This window comes from Candoia aspera, chromosome 10, assembly GCF_035149785.1.
Source record: "Candoia aspera isolate rCanAsp1 chromosome 10, rCanAsp1.hap2, whole genome shotgun sequence".
Lineage (NCBI taxonomy): Eukaryota > Metazoa > Chordata > Lepidosauria > Squamata > Boidae > Candoia > Candoia aspera.
The window spans coordinates 23088302-23105139 of record NC_086162.1 but is presented as its reverse complement, the minus strand read 5'-3'; the positions used below and the strand labels follow the sequence as shown (position 1 = coordinate 23105139).

Below are 16838 nucleotides of genomic sequence, written 5' to 3'. Positions count from 1 at the left end.
CGTTAAAAACGAAACTGTTTAAAACCAGAGGAGGGATGCAAAAGAACCTTATGCCTTTGAATGAACTGCATTGATCAGAAAAGGCACTCCCGGTCTCTGCGTTTTGGGAGCCGGAAAGAGAAAATAAAAGCACAAGCGCCGACACGGCTTCCCGGACGTGCAAAATGCATTTTTCGCTCCCTCCTTTTCGCCTTTTAGGTAGGCGCGGCGGCATCCCAGCCCGGGGGCCGCCTGGGCCTTGCCCCTTTACAGCTCGGCTGGGGCTTTCCCGTTCCAGAGCTCTGACCTCAACGGGGCCCTCCTCCAATCAGGAAGCCGCAGCCAGCCGAGCAGGGGAATTCCAAGAGTCCTCGGCCTCTTTCGGGGCCGAAAAGCTCTTTTTTTTAGAAAAAAGGGAAACGAAGAAGAAGGGAAAAAAAACACCCGGTTCGGGCTTTGGGAGAATGCGGGCTCCGCTGGGCCATGAATAGCCTGGGACGGATACGGCGGCCGGAGCCGGAGGGGAGAGAGATGCTGGCTGCTGCTTTAGGTACGCGGAGCTGCGCGAGGGCTGAGCGCAGGAGAGAAAGGGGGCTGGCGGGCGTGTCGGCCGGAGCTGGGCTTAGGGCCACGCCGTCTCCTCCGGGCAGAGCGAAGGCGGGCCGTGCCTGGGGCCCCGGCGATGGTCCGTCGCGAATGGCGCCTGCGGCTGGCGACAGCTGTTTCCCCACCCAAGTCCCTCCAGCAGCATCCAAAACTGCAGGCGCGGATTCCTCCTCTGCTAATTTCCAGGCGCTGACATACTGCCTTGGCTGGTTTATGCAGAAGAGCACTGGCCCAGGTCAGGGGGCTGCTTATGCCCCCCCCCCCCGCCCCATTTGGAAATAAATCCAAGTTGTTGCCAAAGAGGATTGGGCTAACTTTTTTCCACACTCGGCTTTCCATCTTTTTTTGCCTGTGAAGGAGGAGTATCGCTCAGTTGCTATTCCGTTGTAGGCTCAGCCCCGGGGTGGGAGTAATGGAGAGATTGAACTGTAGGGCTTTATATATTTACAGACTTACTAATTTTACTAAATGTGCAACCTGTCCTGATGCAAAGACTCTGAGTGATGCGCAACAAAGTTTGTGTGTGTGGTGAGAGAGAGGGAGATTATATAAGGTGAGAAATAAATTATATGATTGATTATGTGCCATCCAGTTGGTGTCAACTCTTAGCAACCACTTAGATAGATTTTTTCCATGATGATCTGCCCCCAACCTGGTCTTTCAGGTCTTTCAGTGGCACCCCCATAACCACTGTAACTGGGTCCACCACCTGCCTGCTGGTTGTCCTCTTCTTCTGCCTAAAACAAATGGGTTATGGGTTGAAAAAGCTCTGCAGTTGGTTCCCGATTCTGAGAATCCAGAAAATTGGTTGTTGTTTTAGGGACCTGTTTCTTGATATATATTTGGCATTTCTGTTATGTTTAACTGGGATATTGTAAACCCCTGAGAGTTGTTGGAGTGGGGCAGTGTATAAGAATCATAAATAAAAAACCCAGCATGAACAATGAAATTTGGGCTGCAGTTTTGCCCCAACTCCAGTTAATGGACTTTTAAAGTGTTTTACTGAAAAAGCCATTATATCCCCACCAAAGGCATTCCCCCTACCTCTAATACAAACCACGGCTGAATTCACAAAATACAGTAGGCTAAAATGCATTTTTAGTGTATTATGTGAAACCAGGCAATTAGGTTAATTCAGTAAATCATGGTTTGCTTAACCGCAAGCGAGTATGTGACTACAATTCCTATCTGGACATCCAGAGGGTACCGGGCTGGAGGGAGCTACATTAAATACATTAAATGGCTATTTTTTCCATAGTCAAAATATCTCATGCAGGGGTACCTGCAGGGTATGGTCAAAAAAGTTAAGAGGGCGGCTACCATGGTGTGATCAAAGCTCTGCCTTTTTTTTATGTGCATTGCAAAGCTTTTGCCTCTTGTCTTTTTTGACCATACCCTGCAGACATGCCCTGATCTGAAGCCTGTAAGTGTTCTCAGTCTTCGATTTTTATTACTTGTCTTGCAGGCATCTCAACTGGAAAGGGAAAAAATTGATCCCAGCGACTGAGTTAGCATTTGGCATCCTTGGACAGCTGATGCCTGCCCTGGGCCTGCCACATTGCACAGCTTGGAATGGCCAGTGTAAGTTTCCCACAATCCCCTGGACTGATACAACATCAGAGGCATTGTGGGAAATTTCAAGGGGGGGGCTCCAATTGCTGATGGCTGTCACAGCCAGAACAGCTAATTGGCGTCTGCCAGAGAGCACTATGCCCCAAACTCTTTACTCTGGTCAAGCAATCATTTTTGTTGGGGGGGCTCAAGTGAAACCCCATCTTCAGGTGCTTGTATTTGGAATCTAGGTCAAGAGGTAGAGCAAGCAGGGCTGTGCTGGTTTCAACACTCCCTCACCAGCCTTGTAGCCTTCCATAAGGAAGATGGAACCTTGTGCAAATTAGAGATCGGGTCTCTCCGGGCTCTCAACTGCACCAGAACCCTGCGAATATAAAAAAGGGGAGCCTCTGACAGAGAGAGGTTGATGTGGTAAGTTAGCCAGGTAGTGCCCTGTCTACTTCCCCCACCCGGTGCAGCTGTCTTTGCAGGGCACCCTGATTTACAAAGTAGCCAGTCCCATTTTGCCCCAGCGTGTTGGATGAACCCAGCCTGTGTGGTGAGCTGATCTTCAGGGAGTCCCGCAAATGCCGAAAATTGGTTTGAGTAAACCACGGCTAACAGCTGGGGAAAGCTTGCCAGGTGTGCACGTCTGATTTAATTTATGACCTGATTTATTACTCACAGGACTGAACTGGAAAATATGGGGGGGGGGCTCTGGCTGAACTCACCCGGCATCTTGCTCTGCATTCTTTTATAGGCCCTCTGCTTCCGACATCTAGCTTATCCATGATGCAGCCAACCGGAGAGAGCTCTGGTAAGGATTCTCAGCGTCCTGCTTTATAGGGCCCCACCAGACTCCTCTTGAGAGAGATCCAGAATTTAATTCTTCTATTATCAGTGAAAGAGAAAATGTAAGTGAAGAAAACGTAGATTGTTAGAAGGCAAAACTCAGAGGTTTCCCCATGGATACCCCTTTGGGTGCAAGAAACAGAGAGACAGTGGAGAATCCTTAGTGTGGGTGCTAGCTGTTCAAAACAACCCCAACATATAGGCTATGTTCATATAAACTGTGGTCAACAAACAGCAAACCATTAGTTAATGTGGACCAATGGGTTCACATCAACGTGCTAAACCAAAAATAGAAACTGCATTATGGATGAATGCAAGGCTCCGTTCATGTAGCCTGTCAAAACGTCGCATATCTTCCTTGGTTCTGCTTTAGGCTTTGTGGTTTGTAACCTGTGGCTGAGGATTCAATACCTCCGCGGCAGCATGGCCACCGAATTTACGCCCTTGTTCTCTGATTTTGCACTATTCAAATCTTGTCAAAGGCTGTGCTGGCTGAGAAGCTGATAGGCACGTGGTGCAAACGTAAGGAATATACTGCATCCCAAAGTAACAATAATATTATTTTTCTGCTTCTTTCACAGATGAACTAGGTAAGCACTTGCGGGGTTCTAGAGGGGTGCTGCCAATTACAGGTAAGGAGATATTCTAGACCTCATTGAGGAGATATTCTTGACCTCAGGCTCTGCTTTCTCTCTCTGCTCTTATACAACGACTCCGTGAAACTGCTGGGTGAGGTCATCTATCTGGATGGGGGTCCAGAATCATCATCAGCTGATCATGCCCTGTTATACATTTCCATCCTAGGCTGGCCAAGTGATGACAGAGAGACGGGCTTAAAATCAGATGCAAGTTGCTTGGTGTTCTGGAAGGGAGAGCAGGCAAGGAACTCTAGCTGCATATGCCAGGCCTTGGAGAACTGGTTTTGACCTTGGGGGAGATACTCTTCACATGTTCAGAGGCACTGTTTTCTTCTTAAAACCCTCCCCCCCACCGCCAATATGGGTCTGTATTTGTTGCAAGACAAATTGGTTCCAAGGTCTGGAACAGGGATATGCAGCAATTTGGAACCAAAGCTAAAAGAGATGCTTCAGAGATCTGTAGTCTGGAAGAAGGTTCTGAAACAGAGGTTTGATTCTCAATTTGCTCTTCGCCATGGTTTGCTTTCCTGGTTTGCTTAATAACCAACGGTTAGTTGACTTGACAAGCAACACTAAGCCACGAATTGGAGTTTATGAACCAGTGTGGCTGGTTTCACATGACCTGTTAGTCAAACTGTTATGGCTTCTTGTGAAGTGTGAATGTTAAAGGGAGTGGGCAGTATTTTCTAAGTAAATGTGAATTCAGAAAAAGTTGGTTAAACAAGCTATGGATGCTGGGTGTGGCCCCAGCTGAACTGTCATATGGCTTTTTCTTGCTTAGGGCTTAGCATGTTGTCTGAACTCGGCCACTGTGGTTTCCAAGCCATGATTTATGGGGACCCAGGTAACTGTGGCTTAGCCAGCACAGCAGAGTTTGGACAAACTAGCTTGGCTGTGATAGAATGTAAGGGCGACCTTGGAGGACAGAGGGAAGTGATGCTGCCCAGGGAAGGATCAGAGAAAAGGGAAAGGAGCCCACCGCAGAGCAACGCCCAGAGAAAGAAACTCAGGAAGGGCCCGCCCGAACTACACAGGTGGCAAACAGGGAGGGCGGGAGATCTGTCCTTTCAGACTTGCAAGATTCCGTTAATGTAGCCTGACAATGAAGGAGAATTAGCTCATCTGGTGGTGCTTCCCGTCTGGCCCACCTGGGAGGGCTGACATTGGCACAGCTGGTAGTGCAGTCTTTCTGTCTTTGCTTTCTAGCCATCATTGATGAACTGATTAAGGAAGATGGTTTTGGGGAGAGTCCTGGGCCCGCCAAGCTGATTCCCAGGAGCACTGACTTCACACCACCGGCGGAGATGCAGCGCCTCGTCGAGCCTGGAGGGTTGAGCCTCCTGCAGACGGGGCCCTATGGGGTCTCTGGCCTCCTGGCCCCGGGCTCCCCCCAGGATTCCTTCCCCTCCCAGCTGTCCCAGAGCCTCAATAACTTGACGTTGCGGTCTCAGCTGACCCCCAGAGCGATGCCGCCCCTTCCTCTCCCCAGCAGCCGGTGCGCTGATGCTCCTTGGACCCCTCCTGCCCCGTCGCGGTGCCCCGTGGTGCCCCACGAGCCGCTGGATGACGTCATGCGGGAACCCCCCAAGCTGGTGATCACCGAGCAGCCTAAGCAGCGAGGGATGCGCTTCCGGTATCAATGCGAAGGACGGTCTGCTGGTAGCATCTTGGGGGAAGGGAGCACCGAGACGAACAAAACGCTGCCCACCATTGAGGTGAGTGGGATACATAGGGGGTGGAGTTAAAAGGCAGGTTCCGCCCATGGGGAGGGGCTTAGAATGGAAAAGCAAGGACATCCTGCAATGCTGCATAGGGAGAGTGGTAAATCCAGGGGCTGCTCTCCAGATGTTTGGGATGAGGGGGATCAGAAGTCGAGTTGGGGTTTCTACTTTTCCTCCTGGGACTGATGGATAAACAGGTAGAAAACAGTCATGGAACATGGTTTGTATATACAGGTAGTCCTCGCTTAACAACCGTTCATTTAGTGAGGGTTCGGACTCACAACGGTGTTGAAAAAAACTATTTATGGCTGGTTCTCACACTTATGACCGTTGCAGTGTCCCCATGGTCACGTGATCACGATTTGGGTGCTTCGTAACTGGTTCGCATGTATGGTAGTTGCAGCGTCCTGTGGTCATGTGATCATCATTTTTGACCTTTGTGGCCGGCTTCTGGCAAGCAAAATCAATGGGGGACTGCGTGACTCGCTTAACAACTGTGTGGTTCGCTTAGCACCCACAGTGATTCGCTTAATGACTGTCACAAAAAGGTTGTAAAATTGGGTCAGATTCGCTTAATGACCACTTCACTTAGCAACTGAAATTCCGGTCCCAATTGTGGTTGTTAAGGGAGGACTATCTGTATGATAACTGAAGTGAGATTATTGTACGCACAAAGATGGAAAGATTTGGCAATACCTACAATGGAAGGATGGTTGGTGAAGATGATAGAACTTGCTGAAATGGCTAAATTGGCTTGTTTGATTAGAGAAAAAACAATATGTTTATCAGTGATTGGAAACCCCTTATGGACTTTTTGTGTAAAAAAGAAAAAAAATGAACTTGTGATTTATGGTTTTGATGATTAGACAGGATAGATTATAGAAAGAAGAGAGTCATGATGTAACTTTAGGGAGAGAGGCTAAATATAATTGTACTTACAACTTCTGTAAAGACGATGTATAACTTTTTTATATCTTTATTTCTTTAAATCTTTTTTTAATATCTTCTACTTTTCTTCATTTTTCTTCCTTTCCTCTTTTTCTTCTTTTTTGCACTTTTAGCTTTTTCTTTTTCTTTCTCCCTTTCCCTTTCTTCTTTCACGTTCTACTTTAGTTTGTATTAGTTCTTACTATTGTTGTTAAAACTCTCAATAAAAATTATATGCTGCATATATCAAAAACAAAGTCAAGCTGGGGCTTCAGAAAAATGTTTGGTGAGGGACAGGTTCTCTGTCCTCATGCTGAGCATGAAGAAGGCATTCCTCCTCCCCACACTTCTCCCCACTTCTCCCACAGCTATTCCTGGAGAGGGCTTTTGGTGCAGCAAATAAGAGGTTTCTGTCGGGTATCTACGGGGGAGGTTAGAAGGGTCAAGGTGGGGGCTGTGACGTCCCGAATTAAACTTCACCCCTTTTTTCCATGTGTTGTGTCTGCAGTACCCATAACATTAGGGAGAGGCTTTGACTGTGCAGTTGTGGCTGCCATCTTGACTTTTTTTTACCTACCCTGTAGTTGCCACTAGTTATGTAATGGGAAGAAGGAAGAACCTTGAACAGGAGGAAGAGCTGCAACCAAGGCACAACGGTCAGATAAAAGAAATGTGAGTCCGGGCCAGATCTGTAATCTGAGGAAGCGTCTCAGCCTTGACCCTCCCTCCCTTTATCTTCATGAGACCTAGGGAGGGTCTTGTCTGAGACGCTTTCTCAGATTACAGATCTGGCCCAGACTCACATTTCTTTTATCTGACCGTTGTGCCTTGGTCGCAGCTCTTCCTCCTGTTCCTCAAGGTTCTTCCTACTTCCCATTAACAAGCCACATTTTGGCTTAACCTGATCTATGCATCAAGCCAGGATATAGGTGTCCCTGAGGCTTAGGATTCCCAGACAGCCGTTTTGGGATCGCGTTGAGCTTTCCCTGGTGGTGACATCTGAAACCAGGTTGTCTCTCCAGCTGCAGAACTTTGCTGGGATCCCAGAAGTGAAAGTGACGGCTTGCCTGGTCTGGAAGGACTGGCCTTATCGGATCCACCCCCACAGCCTGGTAGGGAAAGACTGCAACAGTGGGCTCTGTGAAGTGACCCTGAAGCCTCGAGTCAATGCCAGGCACAGGTACTGCTCTGTCTTTGGGGCGGATGGTTTTAAAATGATGCCCGTTCTTCTGGGTGCCTGCACACAGTCGAGGTTGGGTTACAACACGTTTAGAGCACAGTCTGAAGCTACAGGCTGGTAGAAGCTGAATTAATGCTCAGGAAAAGTTCCCTGCTGTAAGATGGTGGAACCAGGGACCCAGAGAAGTGGTGGATTTCCCTTTTAGAGGGCCTGTTTCGCAAGAGAAGGCTGAGTGGCCATCGGGCTGGGATGTTCAATCTGAGTTCCTGCACAGGGAAGGAGTTGGGCTTGGAGGGTAAAATCAGTGGCCTCTGAAGTGGGGTGCATGAATCCAGAGGGTGTGCCAGAAGAATGAGTGCAGGAAGAGAACATTAGAATGTCTGTTGGTACTTGTTTTTTAATCTGAAAAATAGGAAATAAATCAAGCTGTACTAAAACTCACTGTACAGGAAATAATATTTATTTTGAGAGCATGTGTTAAAATGTTAGCAATGCGTTAGCACAGTGGTACATATATATAATTTAGAAATAAACAAACATACATCTCTTGGGAGTGCATGTCCAATGTTTTTTTTACTGATAAGGGTATGTGATCAGAAAGGTCTGGGGACCACTGGCCTGAATAGTCTCATCCACCTCTAGGGTTTTTTTCCCCCTTCTAAAATACACTGAGATTCAAGAAAAGCGGAGACCATAAGTAAATGAGAACCTTTGTACCAAGTGTTTGAATGATCGCAGGTTGTAAGGCTTCCACTATACTTCCAAAGTTTGGTGATACTTACAGAAAGGGGCTGTTGTTATAGCACAAATTATTGTTCTATCATCCACATTTGGGAAAAAAATGTGACATCAGTCTCTAGGGAAGGGCCTTTGCTGAGTAACGAAACAGATGCTTGATGAGTGAAAACTTTCAGAGAATTAAAATCTCGCCCATCTCCATGGAAGGTTGGAAAAGGAATGGATCTTGGGAAATTAGGTGGCCTCGAATTTGATTTGGAATACAGGTAGTCCTCACTTAACAACCCCAATAAATACTGGAAAATTGGTTGTTAAGCAGTGCGGTCGTTAAGTGAGTCACTGCGTGACCAGACCCGATTTTACAATCATTTTTATGATGGTCGTTAAACAAATCCAGCTTCCCTAATGTCGTAAATTGTGATCATGTGTCTGCAGGATGCTGCAACTGGTTATAAATGTGGGCTGGCTGCCAAGTGCCTGAATTGCGATTATGTGATTGTGGGGGTGGTGTGATGGTTTGCGATTGTCATGAGTGCAAGTACAGGTCATGAAGCACTTTTTCCGAGGTCGTAACTTCGGACCGTCATTAAACGAATGGTCGTTAAGCGAGGCCTACCTGTAATGCATTTTGTATGTTACCACCTTTCATCATGGTCTTTCTGTTTTTTTGAACCCCAAACTATCTTCTGTCTGATAGCTTTAACAACCTTGGGATCCAGTGTGTGAAGAAGAAAGACATAGAAGAATCCATAGAGAAAAAGCTACAGCTTGGAATTGACCCTTTCAAAGGTGAGAAGACCCTCTCTGGGCCAAAATAAGCCTTGAGAAGCCAAGTTGGAGAAGGCAATGAAGTTAGGTTGTGATGTGGCACACGGGCATGTACGGCCTCCAGCCAATAGGCATGCTGTTTAGGAGCTTATGCGAGCTGGTCCAGCACTGGAGGAGTGCAAGATATTACCAGAAGTGTTACAAGCTGGACCACTTCTGGAGGATTTGCTTTGCTGACATCTGATGAGCTTTCTACCTACTGTATTTTAAGACTGGAACAGGATGTTTCCCAAATGTTTGGGACATTTGGACCAGATAATTTTTGGCACAACTCTATCCAAACACATCTGGAGGACCCCTTATTACCCGAGTGTGTTTAGAATCAGCCTCTGCCTGGTATTTTTAAAGACATCTCAGGCTTTGGTTACAGCCTCTAATCCTGATTAGCTAAAAGCTGTATAAATTCTCTTCTAAATTAGGCTAGATTCCAATATAAACTATCTTGTTTTCTCTCATACCAGCTGCCTTTGATATGACCAGACTCCTACTTTACTAAGAGCTGATTCAAGAGCTCAACTCAACTACCAAAAAAAAAAAAAAGCACCAGAATTTAAATAGCAAAACAGTAGGTTCTGAGAATTGTGAGTGGTTCGCAGCACATATAATTGGCCCAATATTCCTGTGCAATAAATATAGAACAGTACAGTAATTATTGTACAGTAATGAAAAAATAGTAGACAGCCAGTATGGTGTAGTGGTTAAGGCATCAGGCTAGAAACTGGGAGACCGTGAGTTCTAGTCTGCCTTAGGCACAAAGCCAGCTGGGTGGCCTTGGGCCAGTCCCTCTCTCTCAGCCCTGGGAAGGAGGCAATGGCAAACCAATTCTGAAAAATCTGCCAAGAAAACTGCAAGGACTTGTCCACAATTGAATGGATAAAAAAAAAAAGGAAAAATTACAGAGGAAGTGGGATCAGGTCTTCATGCCTGTGGCAAAACTTTACTTAAATCAAGTGGGGAACCTGTAGCCCTCCACCTGTTACTGAACCACAATCCGGTGAGCCTTGGCAATGATGAGGGATGCTGGGAGTTGTAGTTCAGCAGCCTCTGGAGGGTCATAAGTCCTCCAGCCTGGCTTACATACTCTCTTTTTCACCTAGGCATTGGTACTGTAAGCCAGTGGGAATGCATGTACTGTATGTGTATTTATTTATTGCATTTTATAATAATTGTAATGGGTCTGGTTTTATGAGATTTTAACATTTATGATTGGAGATTGATTTTATTGGAAACCGCACAGAGTCCCTCTTTTGGGGGAGATGGGCGGTAATTAAATTTGAATAATAATAATAATAATAATAATAATAATAATAATAATAATAATGTGAGTGAGTGATGAAAAACACGAGTTTTATTTATTTATCTGTCTATCTATCTATCAAATTTGTCACCACCCATCTCCTCCCACTGGAGGGACTTCCCCATATAGCCAATGGTGCTATGATCTTTAAAAGGCAAGCCATTTTTATAGGTTGCAACTTTATGGGAAATTAGGCTGGGCTGTGGGGAGGTTCGACAATATCCTAGGGCAGTGGTTCTTAAACTGTTTGACCCAATTGCTCCTTTCCTTGGTCTCAAATAATGTTGTTATCCCCACAAAAAAAAAAGAAAACAACAGACTCGGTTGTTTTACACAAGGGTCTCAGCAGTGGCAGCCAACTGGATCGTTGACTCACAATTACAAATTGCTCCATTTCCACCAGGATGAGCCCAGATGACTCTCAGGTTAAGAGCCACTGTCTTAGGGACCTAAGTTTTCTTCCCCACTAAGTGCATACCCTGCTTGGTTCACCTATGCTCTCTTGCTCTTTCTGTGTAGCTGGTTCACTAAAGAACCACCAGGAGGTTGACATGAACGTGGTCCGAATCTGTTTTCAGGCCTCCTATCAGGATTCCACAGGAAAGACGTGGCACCTGAACCCTGTCCTCTCGGAACCCATCTTTGACAAAAGTAGGTAGTGTTAGAAGGGAAGGAAGGGGCCAAGGGTTATTTCAGGCTGGGGGAAGGTAGGCAGGCAGGCAGGCAGGCAGGCAGGAAGGAAGGAAGGAGACAAGGAGACCAAGGGCAAGTTAGAAATAAATCTTGAAGATGCCAGAAGTTAGGAAGGCAATGCTTTTTGCAATATTATTATTTATTGTTATTATCATCTGGTTATCACCTTTAAAGCCCTACATGGCTTGGGGCCTGGTTATTTGAAGGGCCACCTTTCCCCAGTTACATCTACCTGGCCCACCAGAGCTGGGAGGCAGAGTATGTTACGGGTCCCTTCTATAAGGGAAGTTCATTTAGTGGGACCATGAAAAAGGGCCTTCTCCGTGGTGGCTCCCTCCCTGTGGAACACCGTTGCCCCGGAGATTGGATTGGCCCCCACATTGATGCTTTTCTGGAAGGCCCTGAAGACGTGGTTCTGCCAGCGGGTCTGGAGACCCCAGGTCGAGACAGAGCTGATCAAGTGGCTGATCTGACTGTGTTTGTAGCCACCATGGAGGGTGGGGGAGTCAAAAGGTTTTTTATATTGTGGATTTTAATTTTGTAAGCCGCTCGGAGTCACCGTGTGTGAGTTGGGTGGCCGTATAAATTTGTTTAATAGATAAATAATACATGAACAAATAAACGTCACGGGGCTTTGGTGTTCTTTTGCAGAGTTGTGAGTGCCCTAAAAAAACCCACCAGGAAACGTGGTATAAGCAAGCCAGAAATGGCTGTTTTCAGTTTGCTGGGTTTTGAAAAGGGAAAAAGAAAAGAATCCTGCACGCAATGAAAAGAGACTTTTCCTTTCTAGGGAAAAAGGGGTTAGGAAGGAGCCAGCAAAAGCTGGTACTTGTTATCTGGCAGTCAAGAAAAAGAGACTCTATGCATCAGCACCCAATTATGTGGTTTGTTGTTGTTGTTGTTGTCTCTGCCACCCATGAAATAACCCTTGACATTGGAATAGGTTTTCCTGCCCCTGGGTATGGATTGGGTCTGTCCTGAAGACTGTGCCATCTTCTCTGCAAAAGAGCGTTTCCCACGATATGGGTCCAGTCAGTTGAGGGTTCTGTGTGTGTGTGTTAGAAAGATGGAGGGAAGGGCGGTCTGACAAGCAACAAGACATCTAGTGATGCAAAGTGGGCAAATTTTAATTCCTTCGCTTTCCTGGTACACAGAATCCACAAACACATCAGAGCTCAAAATCTACCGGATGAATAAAGAACACGGAACCTGCGCAGGTGGGGAGGAGCTCTATTTGCTGTGTGACAAAGTCCAAAAAGGTACGTGATGTGATCTCCAGGGGTCTTTCGTAACCCCACTCTACTGATTTGATCAAATGAGGTTACCTCTTTAGTCCCAGGCACGTAACAATAAGTAGTACAGCATCTCATTCTCTCCCAGCTGGGGTTGAAATCTGAGCTTATGGTTCTAAAGAGCTAGAATAAAGGAATGAGCCAGAAATATAAAAGTGAGCCTATCAGGTAATATTTGAAACCATTGTTTGGTGGTTTGCTTGTTTAGTTTAGTTTAGAGAAAGGCCGGCGAGCGCAGGAGGAACCCGATAGTGGTGCCCAGTATTTGGTTCCCTGATTTTTCTTCCCAGCCATCCCGATGATTGCTTCTCCATTTCTTCTTTGCAGAAGATATCTCCATTGTTTTCCGGAAGGAGGCTTGGGAAGGCAAAGCTGATTTTTCCCAAGCTGATGTTCATCGGCAGATTGCCATTGTGTTCAAGACCCCCCCTTACCAACACCTGGACATCCCCGAGCCAGTGGAAGTGGAGGTGTACCTGCGTCGCTTGACTGACAGTGTTTCCAGTGAACCTTTCACTTTCACCTACCTGCCCAAAGACAATGGTAGGATAGGAATCTAAGAAGCTGTCTATTATATCAGGGTGGGCTGTTGGTCCATGATGCCCAAGGGGTAGTCCTGGCATTAAATCAAATGGAGGCTGTGATTCCTGGCTTTTCTCCTTCATTATCTGTTGAAATCTTCTGCAATCCAAGGAACTGTTGTTCCATCTCTGTTTTTTTTAACGCAGTGAGAAATGGGGAAGGTTCTTCTTGAAGCACAAAAGCAGCGTTTCTCAAGCTTGGCAACTTTAAGATATGTGGACTTCAACTCCCAGAATTCCCCAGCCAGCCATGCTGGCTGGGGAATTCTGGGAGTTGAAGTCCACATAATCTTAAAGTTGCCAAGCTTGAGAAACAGTGCACTAAGGAGTTCCATGAACTGATCAAGTCTGTATGAATTGCACAGAGTGAGAAATTCAGTATCTTAAGAGTCTGAGCTATTCCTTCCTTTTGGACCTGAACATTGAGTAGATATCTCAGAATAAATGTATGGCTCTTTCTTTAAACAGATACATACCGGGTCAACAAAAAAAGGAAGCAAGGTATGCCCGATGTCCTGGAGGAACTCTCTGGCCCAGGTGCGTATCCTTTTGGGGCAAAAGCAGTGTAACATTGTGCCAGTAGAAATGGATGCTGGATAACCTGCCCTTGGAGGCCAGATGTCAATGTCCTGTTTGCTTCCCCAGACCCTCATGGGATTGAAGCAAAGAGGAAGAAGAAGAAGCCTGACTATATGGACCATTTCAACTTGACTCCTTCAGCAGGTCAGTGTGTGACCCCTTCCTTGGCCAGCACACACCAGAACAGTGCTTCCTAACCTTGACCATTTCCATGGACCACAAATCCCAGAATTCCATGGTCAACATGGCCATTGATGAGAAATCTGGGAGTTGAAGTCTAGACATCTGGAAGTTGCCAAGGTTGGGAAACACTGCACCAGAACCATCTTAGGACCTTTCTCCAGCGCTGAGCTGAAGTGCTGTTTGATTCCTAGAGGGAGTCTCACTCACGGGCTGGGGAGAAGATGAAGGCAACTACATGGGGAACATGGCAGAATAAAGATGTTCGGGCAGGAGTGTGCTGTGATTAGATGCAGGTGCAGAGCACTGGACTCAGGGGGAGTTGAGGAGGGTCAAAAAAGTCAAGCTAGTGGCCATGAGCATGTTATCAAAGCCCCACCCACGTGTTGCTTGTCAAAGTGGCTGGGTTTTAATTGTGTGGTTGCGGCCATCATCTTGACATTTTTGATCCTCCATCTTGGACATCTGTACCTGGAATATTCCTTATTGCTACTGAATTTGCCCCCAAAGAACATGACCCCAAATCTAAGTCTTTCTCCCTACCTACACCCACATTCAGGAAATTAAAGAGGAAGTAAATCTAGTTGCTTCTGTTACTGTATTCTTAGTGAATCCAAGGCATCCCTCCAGTGTTAAAGGAAAATCATTTGAGGAAAGAAACCACAGTCTTCCTTTTAGGAAATTATGATAGCTATTAAATCATACATGCAGGATGGGTTCCTTGTTCATCTCTCTTTAGGTTCAACATCCTATGAATCCAAAACATTTTGTTTTAATTTGGCTTCACGTGGTGTGCAAATCTAGCCCTTATAATTTGTAAGCTACAATTTATGGCTCAACTGGTGTGATCCCAGCCAATTGTACTTTAGCAATTGTTAAGCAAAGCACAGCTTAGCTGATGCGTGAACCAGGTTTTTGTCTGTCTTTAGCACTACATTTTTAAAACATCTGTTCAATTGTGTCCAATTCTCAGAGGCTGCCTGGGCAAGTCCCTGCAGTTTTCTTGGCAACGTTTTTCAGAAGTGGTTTGGCATGGCCTCCTTCCTAGGGCTGAGAGAGAGGGACTGGCCCAAGGTCACCCAGCTGACTTTGTGCCCAAGGCTGGACTAGAACTCACGGTTTCCTGGTTTCTAGCCTGATGCCTTAACCACTGCACCAAACTGGCTCTAGCACTACATAGGCCTTATTTAAAATCCCCAAGTCAATACGGATTGTTGTTTTGAATTTTCTATGGTGCAAAATCTATTCTAACGACCACACTCCAGCTTTTGATTGCTTCTCACAGCAAAATCAGGCCTCCAGTTTTCAATGATTGGGGTTGCAAGGGACAACTTAATGCTCTGCAGCATTAAGTTGGTTACCTCTGCTTTAACCTACGAAGAAGGTCTCTTTCCCATCTTCCCCAACTCCATCTGGCACACTGTTGCAGAGCTGTTTTCAAGTGGAGACAAAAGGGAATTGCTAAGTGACTTCTTACTTGTTAAATCCTGAATCCTACCCATGGCATTATTCTGCCTGCAGACATCTCCCTGTCCTGTCCCGAGGATGGGAATTTCCTGGCCAGCTTGGAACGCATCACTGTGCCGGACCTGTTTGAGGAATTCAGTCGGATTCCAGGATTTTCACCCTACAGCGGCCCAAGCCTGAGTGATGTGGTCCTACCTTCTGCTACAAACTATTCAGAAAGGGCAGAACAGGAATTCTTGCTTGATGCTTATTCTGTCCATTCGGGCATAACTGTCCCCATTGCGCTGCCTGGAGACTGTGAGCCCGAAGGTGTGGCCACCTTGGTAGGAAACAGCATGTTCCCGAGCCAGTACAAAGAGGTCGAAGAGCATCTAGAAATGGGGAGCGAGCCCAGATTGGCGCATGACGCCACAGACGTGTGAAGGAGGAACCCTACTCTCCATTTTGGACCCAGGAGAAACTGACCGAAGATTTGTTCCTTGCTGACAGCTGAAGGAGGAAAGAGGTGGTAGGTATAAGTGATCTCTGCAGGACAGCCCTCTTTGTGAGAAGAAGTCATGAAAGACTCAGAAGGGAAGACTGCACTAATTGTGGAATAATGGAAGAGGGTCTGCAATCTGAGGCCTGAAGAACTCTGCACGTGGTTCCTATTTTCTCTTCCTCAATTCTCTCGGTCTGCAAAATCAGAGCAGCAAGAACTGGGCGGATTCTCAAATTCCCCCTAAGATGTATTGTGGTTTCTTTGGTTTTGACTTAGAGTGATGCGTGAACCTAGATTTAAAAATCGTATTTTATGGCTTTGCATGATGGCAGAACCCAACTGAGGATGGTTCGTCCAACAAATCACAGTTATGCAAGCCACTCTTTTCATGCAATGTATCAGTCACTGATCTTTTTCTTAAAATGTGTGTGCACCCATGTATAAAAATCACCTAAGTGCCTTCACGCCATGCACAAATGAAGGGCTTCCCCCTCCCTCCCCCATGACAGTTAGTCCGGATCAGTGGTTGAATATTTCTGGACTTCGCCCACTTTTCTTTTAACAGCCTCTGCACACATGGTGGGATAAAGGAGGGAGGTGGCATTTTATGTCATGATGTCATCACGCAGATGATGCCATGATGTATGTGATGTCGTGACTTTCCTGGATGCCTTTGCCTACGCACATAGCCAGTGTGTCATAGGGGTAGGTACACAGGGGTAGGTACACAGGAGCCTTTCCAATGTTGCTATCACAGCATCCTTGGTTATAGCTGGAGGGCCATGGTTTCCCCACTGTGGATCTGGGATCAGAATAAACCAGGGGCTGAATATCTTCATCAAGATACATAAGACAGTGTTCTATTGTGCCTTAACTTACTTCCAAGGAGTATATGAGTATACAAATTATACACTGAACTGTCTTTATATTGCATCGAGCCATTGACCTAATCTCCCCAACTGGTTTTTCAAAATGTTTTTAATGGTGTTTCTGAGATCCTTTCTACCTGGAGAAATTACAGAGATTTATCTGGTGACTTCTGTGTGCAACGAATCATTTTCTTTGTGTTCCTGTTTCCTCCCTCTCTTCAAAGCAGGGTGTTTTATTTCTGAACGGAGGCAAACTTTCTTGGACGTTTGCTTGAGAGTGGTCAGTGCAACTGGATCAGTACTGTTAGGTAGCCATGAAAAACCGTTTTACAACCCAGAATCCTGTGGTGGATGGTTATTTTTCCCACTGGTAAAAGTG

General features: G+C 46.2%; 1 protein-coding gene across 1 annotated transcript; it reads left to right on the top strand.

The window, feature by feature from the left end:
- The first annotated feature begins 441 nt into the window (after positions 1-441).
- RELB (RELB proto-oncogene, NF-kB subunit) lies at positions 442-16626 on the top strand. Its single transcript, XM_063312619.1, has 13 exons — positions 442-529; positions 2051-2166; positions 2897-2980; positions 4408-4470; positions 4833-5341; positions 7297-7454; positions 8890-8981; positions 10837-10968; positions 12165-12269; positions 12630-12845; positions 13352-13420; positions 13529-13606; positions 15164-16626. The coding sequence occupies exons 2-13, from the start codon at positions 2121-2123 to the stop codon at positions 15529-15531; spliced, it is 1920 nt and encodes a 639-aa protein (XP_063168689.1). The 5' UTR covers positions 442-529; positions 2051-2120; the 3' UTR covers positions 15532-16626.
- The last annotated feature ends 212 nt before the right edge of the window (positions 16627-16838 follow it).

What these genes read in the sequence shown, in the direction of transcription:
- RELB (XM_063312619.1), top strand. Translation starts at nt 2,121, where the DNA reads ATGCCTGCCCTGGGCCTGCCACATTGCACAGCTTGGAATGGCCAGT. An exon ending in CACAGCTTGGAATGGCCAGT is followed by an intron (nt 2,167 to 2,896) that starts GTAAGTTTCCCA and finishes ATTCTTTTATAG; the next exon opens with GCCCTCTGCTTCCGACATCT. An exon ending in CGAGTCAATGCCAGGCACAG is followed by an intron (nt 7,455 to 8,889) that starts GTACTGCTCTGT and finishes TCTGTCTGATAG; the next exon opens with CTTTAACAACCTTGGGATCC.